This window comes from Schistocerca serialis, chromosome 1 (assembly GCF_023864345.2).
Source record: "Schistocerca serialis cubense isolate TAMUIC-IGC-003099 chromosome 1, iqSchSeri2.2, whole genome shotgun sequence".
In the NCBI taxonomy this organism is placed as follows: domain Eukaryota; kingdom Metazoa; phylum Arthropoda; class Insecta; order Orthoptera; family Acrididae; genus Schistocerca; species Schistocerca serialis.
The window spans coordinates 397,152,650-397,165,796 of NC_064638.1; the positions used below are offsets into that span (position 1 = coordinate 397,152,650).

General features: G+C 44.0%; 1 protein-coding gene across 3 annotated transcripts in view; it reads left to right on the top strand.

The window, feature by feature from the left end:
• The window catches only part of LOC126471605 (protein hairless-like), an 86,112-nt gene that overhangs the window by 57,712 nt on the left and 15,253 nt on the right, over window positions 1-13,147 (top strand). For 2 of the 3 annotated variants that reach the window (XM_050099845.1, XM_050099852.1), the window contains one exon: window positions 11,304-13,147. This exon is cut by the window's right edge and continues 820 nt beyond it. In XM_050099845.1, the coding sequence (XP_049955802.1) occupies window positions 11,304-11,338 (35 nt within the window). In that variant the 3' untranslated portion in view covers window positions 11,339-13,147. The remainder of the gene's footprint in view (window positions 1-11,303) is intronic. The other variant, XR_007586352.1, reaches the window with a different exon arrangement.

Here is a 13,147-nt window from a genome sequence, read left to right on the forward strand (position 1 = left end):
ACCAAACCTTTATTCTTTGTGGAACACATTGAAGACAAATTTGGTGAAGTGGACTCCCTGAGCAAGATGCAGTCAGGTTCATTGTTGATCAAAACTGCTTCAGCTGCCCAGTCTGTGGCCCTTCGTGCCTGTAACCATCTTGGCACAATTCCTGAGTCCATTACCCCCACCAGTCTCTAAATATGGTTCAAGGTGTGATTTTTCATAGGGACCTCTTCCTTCAAACTGATGAACTTCTGGGCAGTCTCGGATGGCGGGGTGTTCACTTTGTTCACCGTGTTCAGAAGGGTCCGAAGGACAATCACATTGATACTGGTGCCTTTATCCTGGCCTTTGAAGGGGATACCCTCCCTGAGAAAGTAAAAATTATGGTTTATCGATGTGACGTGAAGCCGTACGTCCCACCTCCTGTGAGATGTTTTAAGTGCTTGCTTTTTGGAAACGTGTCTTCCCGCTGTTCACAGGCCCCTCTCTGTGGTGACTGTGGTTGTCCACTTCATGAGGGGAGTTCTTGTGTTCCCCCTCCTGTGTGTGTTAATTGTCATGGCAATGTGTGTTAATTGTCATGGCAATCATTCTCCACATTCACCAGATTGCCCAGTATATAAGAAGGAAAAGAAGATACAGGAGTATAAGTCCCTTGATCGTTTAACCTACACTGAAGCTCGTAAGAAGTATGCGTGTCTTCACCCTGTGTCCATGACATCTAGTTATGCTTTAGTTACATCTTCACCCCTTCCTCCCCCTTCCTCCCCCTTCCTTACCCCAGTCCCGGACCCCTCTCCTCCCCCCCTCCCTTGCGGCTCCCACACCTTCTCCTCTGAGCGCTGCTTCCCCTCCCCAGCCGGAGAAGTGTCCCACTTCTTGGGTGTCTGCCAGGCAAGGGCATTCCTCCCGGGATACCCCTTCCCAGCACCGTCCAGGCCAAAGGTCTGCTGCCATGCAATGACTGCGAGAACCACGGTCTGTCGGCCCCCAGGTCACCTGATCTCTTTCTATTCCCGATCTTGCTGCAGCTGGCTCCTTTATGCCACACAGCCCTCCTCGACCTCAAACAGAAAAGAAGAGGAAACATGTCCCAAGACAAGGAGCCTCTGGTGTCACCAGAGGTCCCATCCCCGGCTTCACAACCAGATTCTGACCTCTTGTTCATGGACGTTACCCCCTCCTTGTCGGTGACGGGTGATGACGCAGCAGCATGACTGGCTTTAGCCTGTTCAACCCCCATTTGAATCATCGTTCTCTGGTTATCCAATAGAATTGTAATTGATATTATCGTAACCTTCCGGAGTTGAAATCCCTTATTTCGTCTTACTCCGCAGCTTGTGTGGTTCTACAGGAATCTCATTTTACTGATGATCACTCACTGACCCTCTGTGGGTTCCATGTTTTCTGTTGTAATCGGGTTGGCCCCCTGCGAGTCTCTAGTGGCGTTTGTATGTTGGTCCATACAGACGTTGCTAGCACGTGGATTCCTCTTCAAACTACATTGGAAGCGGTTGCTGTTAGGGTCCACCTGGACTCTGAGGTCACAGTTTGCAATCTTTAACTCCCTCCTGACAGGACTGTTACACATGCTGCCTTAACTGCCCTTCTTCAGCAACTTCCTCCTCCCTTCCTCCTTCTCGGGCATTTTAATGCTCATGATCCCTTGTGGGGCAGTACATTTCCATCTTGACGAGGTCTTCTCATAGACCAGTTTATTGCAGACCACGACTTGTGCCTTCTTAATGATGGCTCCCCTACTCATTTCAGTGCTGGTCATGGTACCTTTTCTGCCATTGATCTTTCTCTTTCTTCTCCCTCCCTCCTTTTCTTATTACACTGGTCGCCACCTGATGACCTTTGTGATAGTGACCATTTCCAGTTGATTCTCTCGCTCCCTTTCCACTCCCTGATGGACAGGTTACCTCGTTGGTCTTTCCAATGTGCCGATTGGCCTCTATGCACTGCACAGGTCGTGTTTTCTCCCTCTTTGTCAGGTTGTATTGATGACGTCCTACATGACGTGTCTGGCACGATTGTCCACTCTGCTAGCCTTGCTATACCGTGCTCATCTGGACCATTTCGCCGGCGGCAAGTCCCGTGATGGAGTACGGCCATTGCCATTGCCATCTGTGATTGCTACCAAGCTTTGCAAAACCTTAAGAGGCACGCATCCATTGCCATCTATATTACCTTTAAACGCCTTCGCGCTAAAGCCCATTATTTAATCAAACAGAGCAAACGTATATGTTGGGAGTGTTTTGTTTCTTTCCTCAGTTCTACTGTCCCTATGTCACTGGTATGGGCTACACTTTGCTCTCTCCAATGTTGCTATCGACAGTCCACCCTCCCAGGCCTTCATCTCCCAGATGGCCTTTGTACGGACCAATTGATTCTTGCGGAGCATCTTGCGACCCATTTTGCAACGGCATCAGCATCAGCCTCCTATCCGGTTGCTTTTCTTCAGCAGACACAGTGGGCCGAAGCTTCCGCCTTATGTTTTATCCCTTGTCAGTCAGAATCTTACAATGAACCTTTTACTGAATGGGAATTTCTTTCCGCACTTTCTTCTTCTCATGATACGGCCCCTGGCCCAGACTCCATTCATAACCAACTACTTCAACATCTCAGTGCTCCACAACAGCAACATCTTCTCCGGTGTTTAACCATATTTGGCTCCAGGGTGACTTGCCTTCTCAGTGGAGGGATAGCATTGTGGTTCCTGTGCTTAAGCCTGGTAAGAACCCCCTATTCATTGAAAGCTATCGGCCAATTTGTCTGACAAATGTTATTCGCAAGTTACTGGAACGGATGGTAGCCCATCGGCTTAGTTAGGTCCTTGAATCTCTGGATCTATTGTCCCCTTATTATTGTGGCTTCCGAGAGGGTCGGTCTCCGATCGATCATTTGCTTCGCTCAGAATCCGCAGTTCGGCAGGCTTTTTCCCAGCACCGCCATTTGGTTGCAGTATTTTTCAACCTTCGCAAGGCCTACGACACGGCTTGGCGCCGTCACGTCTTACTTACACTTCATCAGTGGGGACTTCAGAGCCCACTCGCAATTTTTATCTGCCAATTCCTGTTCCATCGGTCGTTCAGGGTTCGGGTTGCTACTGTTTTTAGTTCTCCACGGACCCAGGAGACTGTCATCCCACAGGGTTCTGTATTGAGTGTACTTCTTTTCCTCATTGCTATTGATGGACTTGTGACCTCTGTCAGTCCTTTGGTCGCCCCTGCTCTGCATGTGGACGATTTCTGCATTTGGGTTAGTTCCTCTTCGATGGCCTCTGCAGAGCGGCAGCTCCAGGGAGCTATATGGCGTGACTCTGCATGGACCCTCTCGCATGGGTTTCAATTCTCTCCTCTAAAATCGTGGGTGGTCCACTTCTGTCGCCGTACTATGACCCATCTTGATCCGGAGCTCTATCTCGATGCACAATTATTGCCTGTGGTCCCACAGTTTCGTTTCCTGGGTCTTCTTTTCAACAACAAGTTCACTTGGTTGCCTCATATCAGACTTCTGAAGGTAGGATGTTTCCGTAAACTCAATGTTCTTCGCTTCCTTGCCCACACCTCTTGGGGTGCGGACCGCTCCATCCTTCTCCGCCTTTATCATGCTTTAGTTCTGTCTCGCTTGGACTATGGTTGTCAAGTTTATGGTTCGGCTGCTCCTTCCACACTGCACATGCTGGATCCAGTCCACCATCGTGGTATCCGTTTGGCCGCCAGTGCCTTCCCAACTAGCCCTGTTGATAGTCTCCTGGTTGAAGCTGGGACCCTCCCCCCCCCCCCCCCCACTCCTTTCTGTTTGGCAGTCCCAGCTTCTGGTGACTTATGCAATCGCTGTCTGTTCCCCTCCCACTCATCCTTCCTATTCTGTCCTGTTCCCAGACTATGGATGTCGCCCACCTGATTCCCACCCTTGGGCGGGTTTACCAGTTGGGCTCCACCGTGTGTCTCTTCGCCGTGATGTTCAGCTTCCTTCTTTGTCCTGTCTTCCACACTCCCCCTCCCCCTTGTTAGTATCTCGGCCCCGAATTCGGATGGATCTCCGCCGAGGTCCAAAAGATTCCATCCTCCCCGATGGTGTTCCGTTCCTTTTTCCGCCGAATTTTATGGGAGTTCCAGGATGCTATTGTTTTTTACACCGATGGCTCTAAATCTGCTGATCGTGTGGGATACGCCTTCACATCCTCTGTTGACACGGAAAATCATCTGCTGCCACCTACAAGTGGGGTGTTAACTGTGGAATTGATGGCAATTTCCCAGGCCCTTACCTTTATTAAACAGCCCCAACACAAGTGCGTTTTTTATGTACAGACTCAATGAGTGGCCTTCTGGCTATTGACCGGTGTTTTTCGTGCCATCCCTTGGTCTCAGCCATCCATGACCATCTCGCTGATCTTCACCGTGCTGCTTGTTCCATTGACTTCCTTTGGGTTCCTGGCCATGTGGGTACCCCAGGTAATGAGCTTGCTGATAGTTTGGCTGGGGGAGCGGTCACTTAATCCCCATTCTCTGTAAACCCTCCTGCAGTTGATTTACGGCTTCACATCAAATCGCACTTCACACAATCATGGTCAACTCTTGGGAGGCTACCTCCCTGTCTAATAAACTTCGTGCAATTAAGGTGACACCAGCCCCGTGGCGTTCTTCCTTTCGCCTCTCCCAAAAGGACTCGACCACACTGTGTCATCTCCACATCGGCCATACCAGGCTGACCCATGGTTTTATTTTGCGTAATGAGCCACCTCCACTTTGTGGTTGTGGAGCCTTCCAGTCAGTAGCCCACATTTTGGTGGATTGCCCCCTTCTTTTGGCTCTGCGTACTAAGAACAGACTTCCCCACACGTTACCTTTAATCTTGACTGACAATTCGCCGATAGTCGAACTGGTTCTCAGTTTCCTCCGGGAAAGTGGTTTTTATTCTCAGTTTTAAGGTTTTTAATCTCACTCTGGTGTGGGGCAGGGCGGTGATTGTTGGGGTATCTCCCCCTGTAAGCTGCGTTTGGAGATTCCCGACTCCCCTCCCTGGCCAAGATCCTGTTTCCTTCACCTTTTACTCGGTTTTCATCACTTTTTAGAATTTGTTAGTCTTCTTTTCCCATACGCAATTCGACATTCTAGCGGTTGAATGCTTTTAAGTTGCAGATGGTCTTGCCTCTACTGCTTCAGAGGTGGGATATTTCCTGCCTCTAGCATAGCCTTGGGGTCACTCTCTTGCTGACTTACCTCATTTTGTTTTCACCATTGACGACACGACTGCACTTTTACGTTTTTTAGCCTTTTCCCTTTTATCGTTCTGACTTATCTGAGATGTCAAACTATCTGAATGGACCAATCAACCAACCGGTCACATAACCCTTTGGATGAAATTAAAAGAGTACAGCTTATGTGTGGAGCACAGTCAGAAGTTGATTATGCCAGGACCACTCATTTTTGGTCATTACATTGAAATTAAACAATTGTTTGTCCACCAGAATGTTAATGTTGTTATATGTAAATAATTTAGGAGTAAAGGAGAACACGCACTAAATAGCAGAAGTGTTGAGTCATCAAAGGGTGCGCACAAAAGAGAAAGAAAAATTTTCTAGCTTTCTTAAGGAATCCCTTGACAATTCAAACACACACACACACACACACACACACACACACACACACACACACACACACACACACACACACGCTACGTAGATTGTGCCTGCTAGACATGCAATGCCAGTATTACAGTTTGGCAGGTAGATTTGGATGGGGTTGTATCAGGTTTTTTTGGCAGAGGGAGAAAGAGGTTAGATGTTGGAAGCAGTAGGAGGGGTTGGGGATGCGTAGCTAGTGGCTCAGAGGGAGGCAGCAGCTGTGCATATTAGGAATGTGAGAGGGAGTGGTGGCAGGTTCACAGGCTATTCATTTGTGCATGCAGTCTGGAGGTGGTGAGGCATGAAGCATGATGAAGATAGTGTGGATTGGGAGGGATGACAGTACAGAAGAAGGGGAAACTTCTGTAGAGGATATGGTACATTGGGTTAGTGGAGACGGAGGCAAAGAGAATTATGGGAGCGAAGGATGTTTTGCAAGGATAACTCACATCTACATAGTTCAGAAAAGTTGGTGTTGTGGGGGGGGGGGGGGGGGGGGAGGGGGGAGGGGGGGGGTCAAGACAGCCCAAGTTGTGAAGTGACCATTTAATTCAGTCATGTTATGCTCAGCAGCGTGTTGTGCCACTTGGTAGTAAATTTTGCTCTTGGTCACAGTTTGCCAATGACTGTTTATTTCCATGGACATGTCCACATGAAGTGCTGTGCAGTAGCTACAGTAGATCTGGTAAATGATATGGTTGCTTCCACAGGTGACCCTGCCTCTGATGAGGTAGGATAAGTGTGTGACAAGATTGGAGCAGGATGTGCCGGGTGGGTGAATCAGACAGGTCTTACACCTGGGACTTCCATAGAGATATGACCAATGTGGCAAGTGGTTGGGAGTGGGAGTGGCATAGGGATGAACGAGAATGTTACGTAGATGGGATGGGCGATGAAATATCTCATTAGAAGAGGTGGAGAAAATCTTGGGTAGAATGCCCCGATTTCCAGACATGATGATAGATAATTAAAGCTTAGTGAAGGATGTGGGTCTGTTGCTCCAGTCGGGGGTGATATTGGGTAACAAGGCAGATTGCTCTTTTGCAGCTGATTCTTGAGGGAAATGGGATGATTAGGCGGTGTGAGGATGTGGCATGGAAATTCTGTGTGCAGTTTAGGTATGAGGGATAGTTCCTGTGTGTGAAGGTCCTTGTGAGACCTTCAGCGTACTCAGTAAGGGAACTTTTGTCATTCAGATATGGTGTCTATAGGTGGCCAAGCTATACGGTAGCAATTTTGTTGTGCAGAAGTGGTGACAGCTGTCGAAATGCAGGTACTGTTGGTGGTTATTGGACTTATCGGAGATGCGGAAGTCTATGTCCAGGAGGTTGGTTGAAGAGGACCAGGTGAAACAGGTGGAAAAGAAGGCGTTCAGATTGCAGAAAAATCGAGAAAGGGTGTTTTTTACTGTATCCAGATAATGCGCATGTCATCAGTGAGCATGAATCAGACAAGGGGTTTGCAGTTTTGGGAGGATGGCTCATAAACAGGTTAGCATGGGAGGGCACCATCAGAGTATCCATGGCTGTGCCATGGATCTGTTTGTATATCTTGTCCTCGAAGAAGAAGTATTTATGTCTTTTTCTTCATGTCCCGAGAAGATGGTGGGCTGCAGTAGGACAAGTGTGTGTGTGGGGGGGGGGGGGGGGGAAGAAAGAGAGAGAGAGAAGGGGGAGGATATAATTGGTAATGTGTACAATAAATGAGGTGGCGAGATTGGATCTAGAAAGATGTTGGGAGAGGTAATGTTCGAAGATGTTGGAAGGGGTAATATTTGGTAGTGACCAGGCCATCGGCATGGGCATGTTGATGTGTAGGAAGGTGGCATCAACAGTGATGAGTGGGTATCTAAGTGGCAAAGGGGTGGGGATAGGGAAGAATTATTGAAGAAAATGGTTTGTGTATTCGATGTGAGCAGCTAGGCTTTGGGGAACTTTTAGGATATGTTAATCAATAAGAGCAGAGATTATTTTAGTGGGAGCAAAATGGGGCATCAAGTATTGTTGGGTTTGTGGATTTTGGGAAGCATGTAGAATGTGGGTGTGCAGAGGTTTTTGGGGTGAGGAGGGAGATGGACGAAGTGCAGAGATTCTAGGAGTTCCTAAGAACTTCAGCAGGAATGAGAGGCTGTGTTAGACTTCTTGGATTGGTTCTCTATGCTCAGACTTGTAGGGGGAGGAGTCGCACAGTTAGCGGAAGCTGTGTATCGGGTAGCCGCTGTGGTCCATCGCAACAGTAGCGGAGCCATTTCAGGGAAGATGGTTAAATGAGGGTCTGTTTTAAGGTTGTGAATGGCTGTTCATTCTTCTGTTGAGAGTTTTATGTTTTTGGGAAGGGACCTGAGAAAAGGTGTTGAGGCCAAGCTGGAGGCAAGGAATTTCTGGAAGGTGGCTATGGGTTGGTTAGGTGGGAGAAGAGGAGGGCATGATTGGATGGTGGCAGCTATGTACTGGGAGAGGTAAGGTTCAGTGTTGGGTTAAGGTTGATTCCTGTTGGAAACAAAGAAGTGTTTCCATTGTAGAAATCAGAAGGAGAGTAGGATTTTGACAAATCCAACTTATGGTTAAACTGGGATGTGCAGCTGAGGGTAATGCCTGATAAGACTGAAACTGCTGTAGAATTGAAGCGTTTGGTGGAAAGATTAACATCAGTGTTTTGGTTTCTGAATTTTGAGGATGTTCAGGAAGGAGCTCTAGACGATGTGACAAATTGAAAAGGTCGGCAAGGTAGGGTGTGGGCATTATGAAGAGTTGATGGGAGTTTCACTGTGCCTGGGATAGTTGTTGATGGGTGTGGTGCTCTATGGTGAAAGGAGATAGCATCTGGAATACTCTTCCAGGTGTTGGAGGTCAAGGGTTTCAATTTTGAAGCTTTGGTGCATGTAGTTGGGACTGCATAATAACAATATCTTGTGGAGGGAGGAGGTGTGGTTCTGTGATGCCTGTACCATGGATATGTGTTTCTGTAGTAACAGATTCGTGAGGGATAGTGGTGGGCAGAAACTAAAAACATGAAGGTCATTGTGCTAGGAGGAATGGTATCCAGAGATAGCAGTTGTTACGCTTACCTGGGGGAGAGGAGGAGGGATTATATGCCTTGGGCAGTGTTTAAGAAACAGGATGTGAAACTGTGTTTTCACCAAGGGGTAGAGATATTTTGTGAACTATTCCTAATTCCCAGTACACTAAACTCTGTACGTGCTTCAATGATCATTATGCAGCATTATTATTATTATTATGCAGCTTGCAATGAATCACCAAACATACATGGCTTATCAGCTTAGATATTTTACCTCAGATGATTCTACATTTCTGAAAAAGATCTCTCTATGATACTCATGAGCTACTGCCACATTATTTGATGGAGTGCCTACTGTCAGCCACCAAATATGTCTTGATTTTAGGATGAGCATTCATTCAAAGTTACAAGTTCGTTTCAGCGGAGAAATAGTTGAGATATTGTCCAATTAGGTCTGAATCATCTGAGCATGTCACTTGGATGATGCTATCTACGAAGACAGAGGCCCCAACCAGCTGCGGTAGCAGCTACATAAATTCATATAAATTCAGATTATCGTATCTAAAAGCCAAAAAGACCGTTTTCTGAATTGTGAGAATCATTTAAAGGACTATTTTCTGAAATTTGTAGAATTTCATGAATACCGATGTAGCTGTAGTACACCATAACAGATCAAAGTCAACTAGTTAATCAAGACCAATACGAAAGCAATAATGATTCTCAGCCTTTGCTGTATAGGTAATAGGTGTGAAACATTTGAAATATTGAGGTTAATGAGGCGTTATTTTCCTTTAACATCAGTCTTCTTTGAACTCAAGATATTAGTCCTTTGGTGTCTGAGTACTTATACTGATGGAGATATTTTTGCATTATAGTTCGGAACAAATAACCACTGTACAAGAAATAACAAATTCATCTGCAGTACTGGAAAAAATCATAGGCAGCTTACATACAGTAGCATGCAACCTTCCCATGGAGAAAGGGTGAAGTGTAAATTGGCTAATTCAAAGTGTGAAATACTAGTATGTTGTCTCTTTAAGTTTTTGTAAGCTTTAATATAGCTTCTGTCCACACTTTGATAATGGTTCTCTGCATACAAATAAATTTACTGCCATATTCAGTTTTATCTCATTGGTCCGAGTATATTTATTTCCTTAAGTAAGCATATTGTTTTATTTATTTGTGATCTAAAGTTCCCACAAGTTGCTGTTATCCCTGGTGTTTATAATTGCTAATCTCATTTTTAATTGTATCGTCATGACATCTTCATTTAAAATTACCATGTGTGCAGAATTAACTACTGTTGGTGTCACAACAGTTTTCATGTATGAGATCATTTAAAATTGTGGTGAGTGAGCCTATGCTGGTCATGGGCTGCAGTTATTAATGGACACAAACTTTGGAGGTGTTACATGTGACTAATACACCATAGCTGAAATATGTATGCTCCATTTTGCAAGTAGCTGAATGAATTTTGTATACAGTTCAGAGTATAGTGTGCTTTCATGTCTAATGGTTAGTGTTATTGGCTAGGGACATGAAGCTCCCAGTTTTGATCCACAGTGACCAATTGAGATTTTTCTGTGGTAGAAAGATCTGGAATGGGACACATTCATCCTTATGAGGCCAAATAAGAAGATGCTTGATAAAATATGAAGCATAACTGTCCCTGACCTGCAAGCCGCCGAAGTGGAATCCGAAGGAAATGTTTGCGACAGGCAGAAAACCGCATGAAATTTATTTAAAATAACTTGAAACTTTCACCATATTACTCACAAAAGGGGACAAACCATCTTTCCCCCTTGTCTCCAGAATGAGATTTCCACTCTGCAATGGAGTGTGCGCCGATATGAAACTTCGTGGCAGATTAAAACTGTGTGCCGGGCCGAGACTCGAACTTGGGACCTTTGCCTAAGGTCCTGAGTTCGAGTCTCAGCCTGGCACACAGTTTTAATCTGCCAGGAAGTTTCCCCCTTGTGCTGCCAGTGGCGAGACGCAACTCTTCCCACATCACAATACTGTGGTTAGTGTAACGCACCTTTTTAAAAAATTCTTGTTCATTTTAATATTTTCATGGTTTGTCATATATGCATTACCTCTGATGAGAAATGAAACCATAACTCACCTTCGTACTCCCCTTGACCCCCCCCACCCCTCGTGCCTTCAGTGTCCACAGCTCGTGGCCTAGTGGTTAGTGTCGCTGCCTCTAGTTCACAGGCTCCCAGCTGGCTCAGAAATTTACGTTACTCTTGGACTGGGTGTTTAGGTTGTCCTAATTATTTCATCCCATTTTCATTGATGCACAAGTTGTCAAAGTGATGTTGGATAGACTTGCACCAGGCAGCCGAACCACCCCAGGCAGGGTCTCCTGGCCAATAATGCCATACGAGCATTTCATTTTACTGGCAACTCATAAAAATGGGATTGTGTAATTAGTGCTTACAGAGTTATTACATGGCAAATCTCACTGACATAAAGTGTTTCAAGTATTTACAAAATGTTATTCCTGATGCTTGTTTGGTAATTTGTATTAAGATTTGAAGTCTAAAAATGTAATCAAAAGTCACTCACTAGGTTGTAAAACAGTTATAATCTCTAAATGTGTTTCTTTTATATCCCAGCAGTCTTGTTGTGTTAGCTATTTTTGATATATTCAATTTTTCAGATGTTCCTCTGAATTTGTCCAAACATTCTGGCTGAAGACTGGCTGATGTTGCCCACAGCTGAAAAACTGCTGTGCTGGATATATGGTGAGTGTATCAAAATAGGTGCAGAGTAATTCAGTAGTGGAACATGGTTAAGTGTTCCACATGTGATTAACAGCTTTGCATGCAAGATACAAAATAAAATCTGGGAAACTGTCACTGAACAATAGTTTATGAATTTGCAGACAGAAATTTGCTAAATCAAACTGAGTGTGTTATTTTTCTTTTAAGTTTTCAGAATTTTTATGTGTGAAACATGGTTAATAGCCTCTTAACTGAATTCTTGCTAAAGTACCTATTAATTAATAAGCATTGTATTTCTCTCTGGGACTTTTGTATTATCTTCTGTGATGTCCTTCCAGTATTGCTATGGAAATATAAAAGCTCGGGGCAAATTGCATTTTGTTTCACTTAAGTAAAACATATTTAAAAGCTAATAAAAAACTGGTAAATATTTTGAGGAGCTATGTTATGTCATTTATTTTAGCATGTAAGTGTTCCTCAAATTAATGTGATGTTTTTGTTTACTGACATGCCGGTAATTTAATATTACAGTTGTGCACTGACAAAGGGTGAGAAGAATTTTTCTGTTTTTCTCATTTGTCTGTTCACTGTAGAGTTATAAGTACACACAACCTCTGAAGACTGATCTATGAAGGTTGTGGCCAAAATGCTCAGAATACTGCAAATTTTGTTATCACAATTATATGTGACTGGTCATATTTAATTCTTGATTTCATGTTGCTTTGGTTGGAATTGGAATTAAAAAACTGTGATTCATGCCTCATGGTAAAATTTGTACTACTAATACTGAAGTCATAGCTGATATACTGACTAATAAATTTTATATATATCACTATTAGATAATTATTTTGCATTTTATGTGGTTATAAAGCAGTTGATTGCACATAAAGCTAACAAGTGGAATCCCACCTTTAATATTAGAATTCTGTTATACTTTGTACCAACTGTTACCTGCAGGAAAAAATTTACAAAATGAATGTACAGCATGCAGTGCAGTTGTTTTGGTAGTCTTATACGAACTGTTGCTTTTGGGCTGGTGTTGTTATTCATATGCCTCCATCTGTTTTGTACAGTATTTAAGCTTATAAAATACAGAAAATTGATTGATTTTAAACTGCTTGCTTGTAATAAAATGATTCTGTAATTGAATTTTTCAAATAACATACCTTGACTGGAGGTAATGATATAAGCCATTCTCTCTTCTTCCAGTATCTGCCAAAGGTGACAGCTGTGAGATGAGGAATATAGTTCCATCATATACTCAGTAAAAATGAAAACTTAATTGGGTTTCTCTAGGGCTGTTATCTATGATAATTATGAAGATAATCATGGTAATGAGTGAATCATTTAATCTCGGTTTTAGTCCTTGTTTCTTCATTGTTTTCTAATTGTAAAAATACTATGTTTCTTAGTCTTGGTTTCCTGTCCAGGTGAAAAACATTTCTCTGATGAACAGGGAGGATTTTGAAAGAAGTCATGCTCATTTTCTCACATAGTGGTATTTTAATACTGATTTTTCAGTAAAGCTTGCCATGTTCTGTGAAAAACATTTAAAAATAACAGGAATTTAGGTAATGATTATGCTTGCTAGTGTCAAACACATACTCTTATTGTTTTACGTGCGAACAGTCCGGTACGAAAAGAGTTACTTTTGTCAACTTATACGCTTCGGGGTGATTATGGTTGGTTGGTTTGTGGGGGTTGAAGGGACCAGACTGCAAATGTCATCGGTCCCGGTGATTATGGTAAGGCTGCATTTTAGTACATATTAGTATGCATG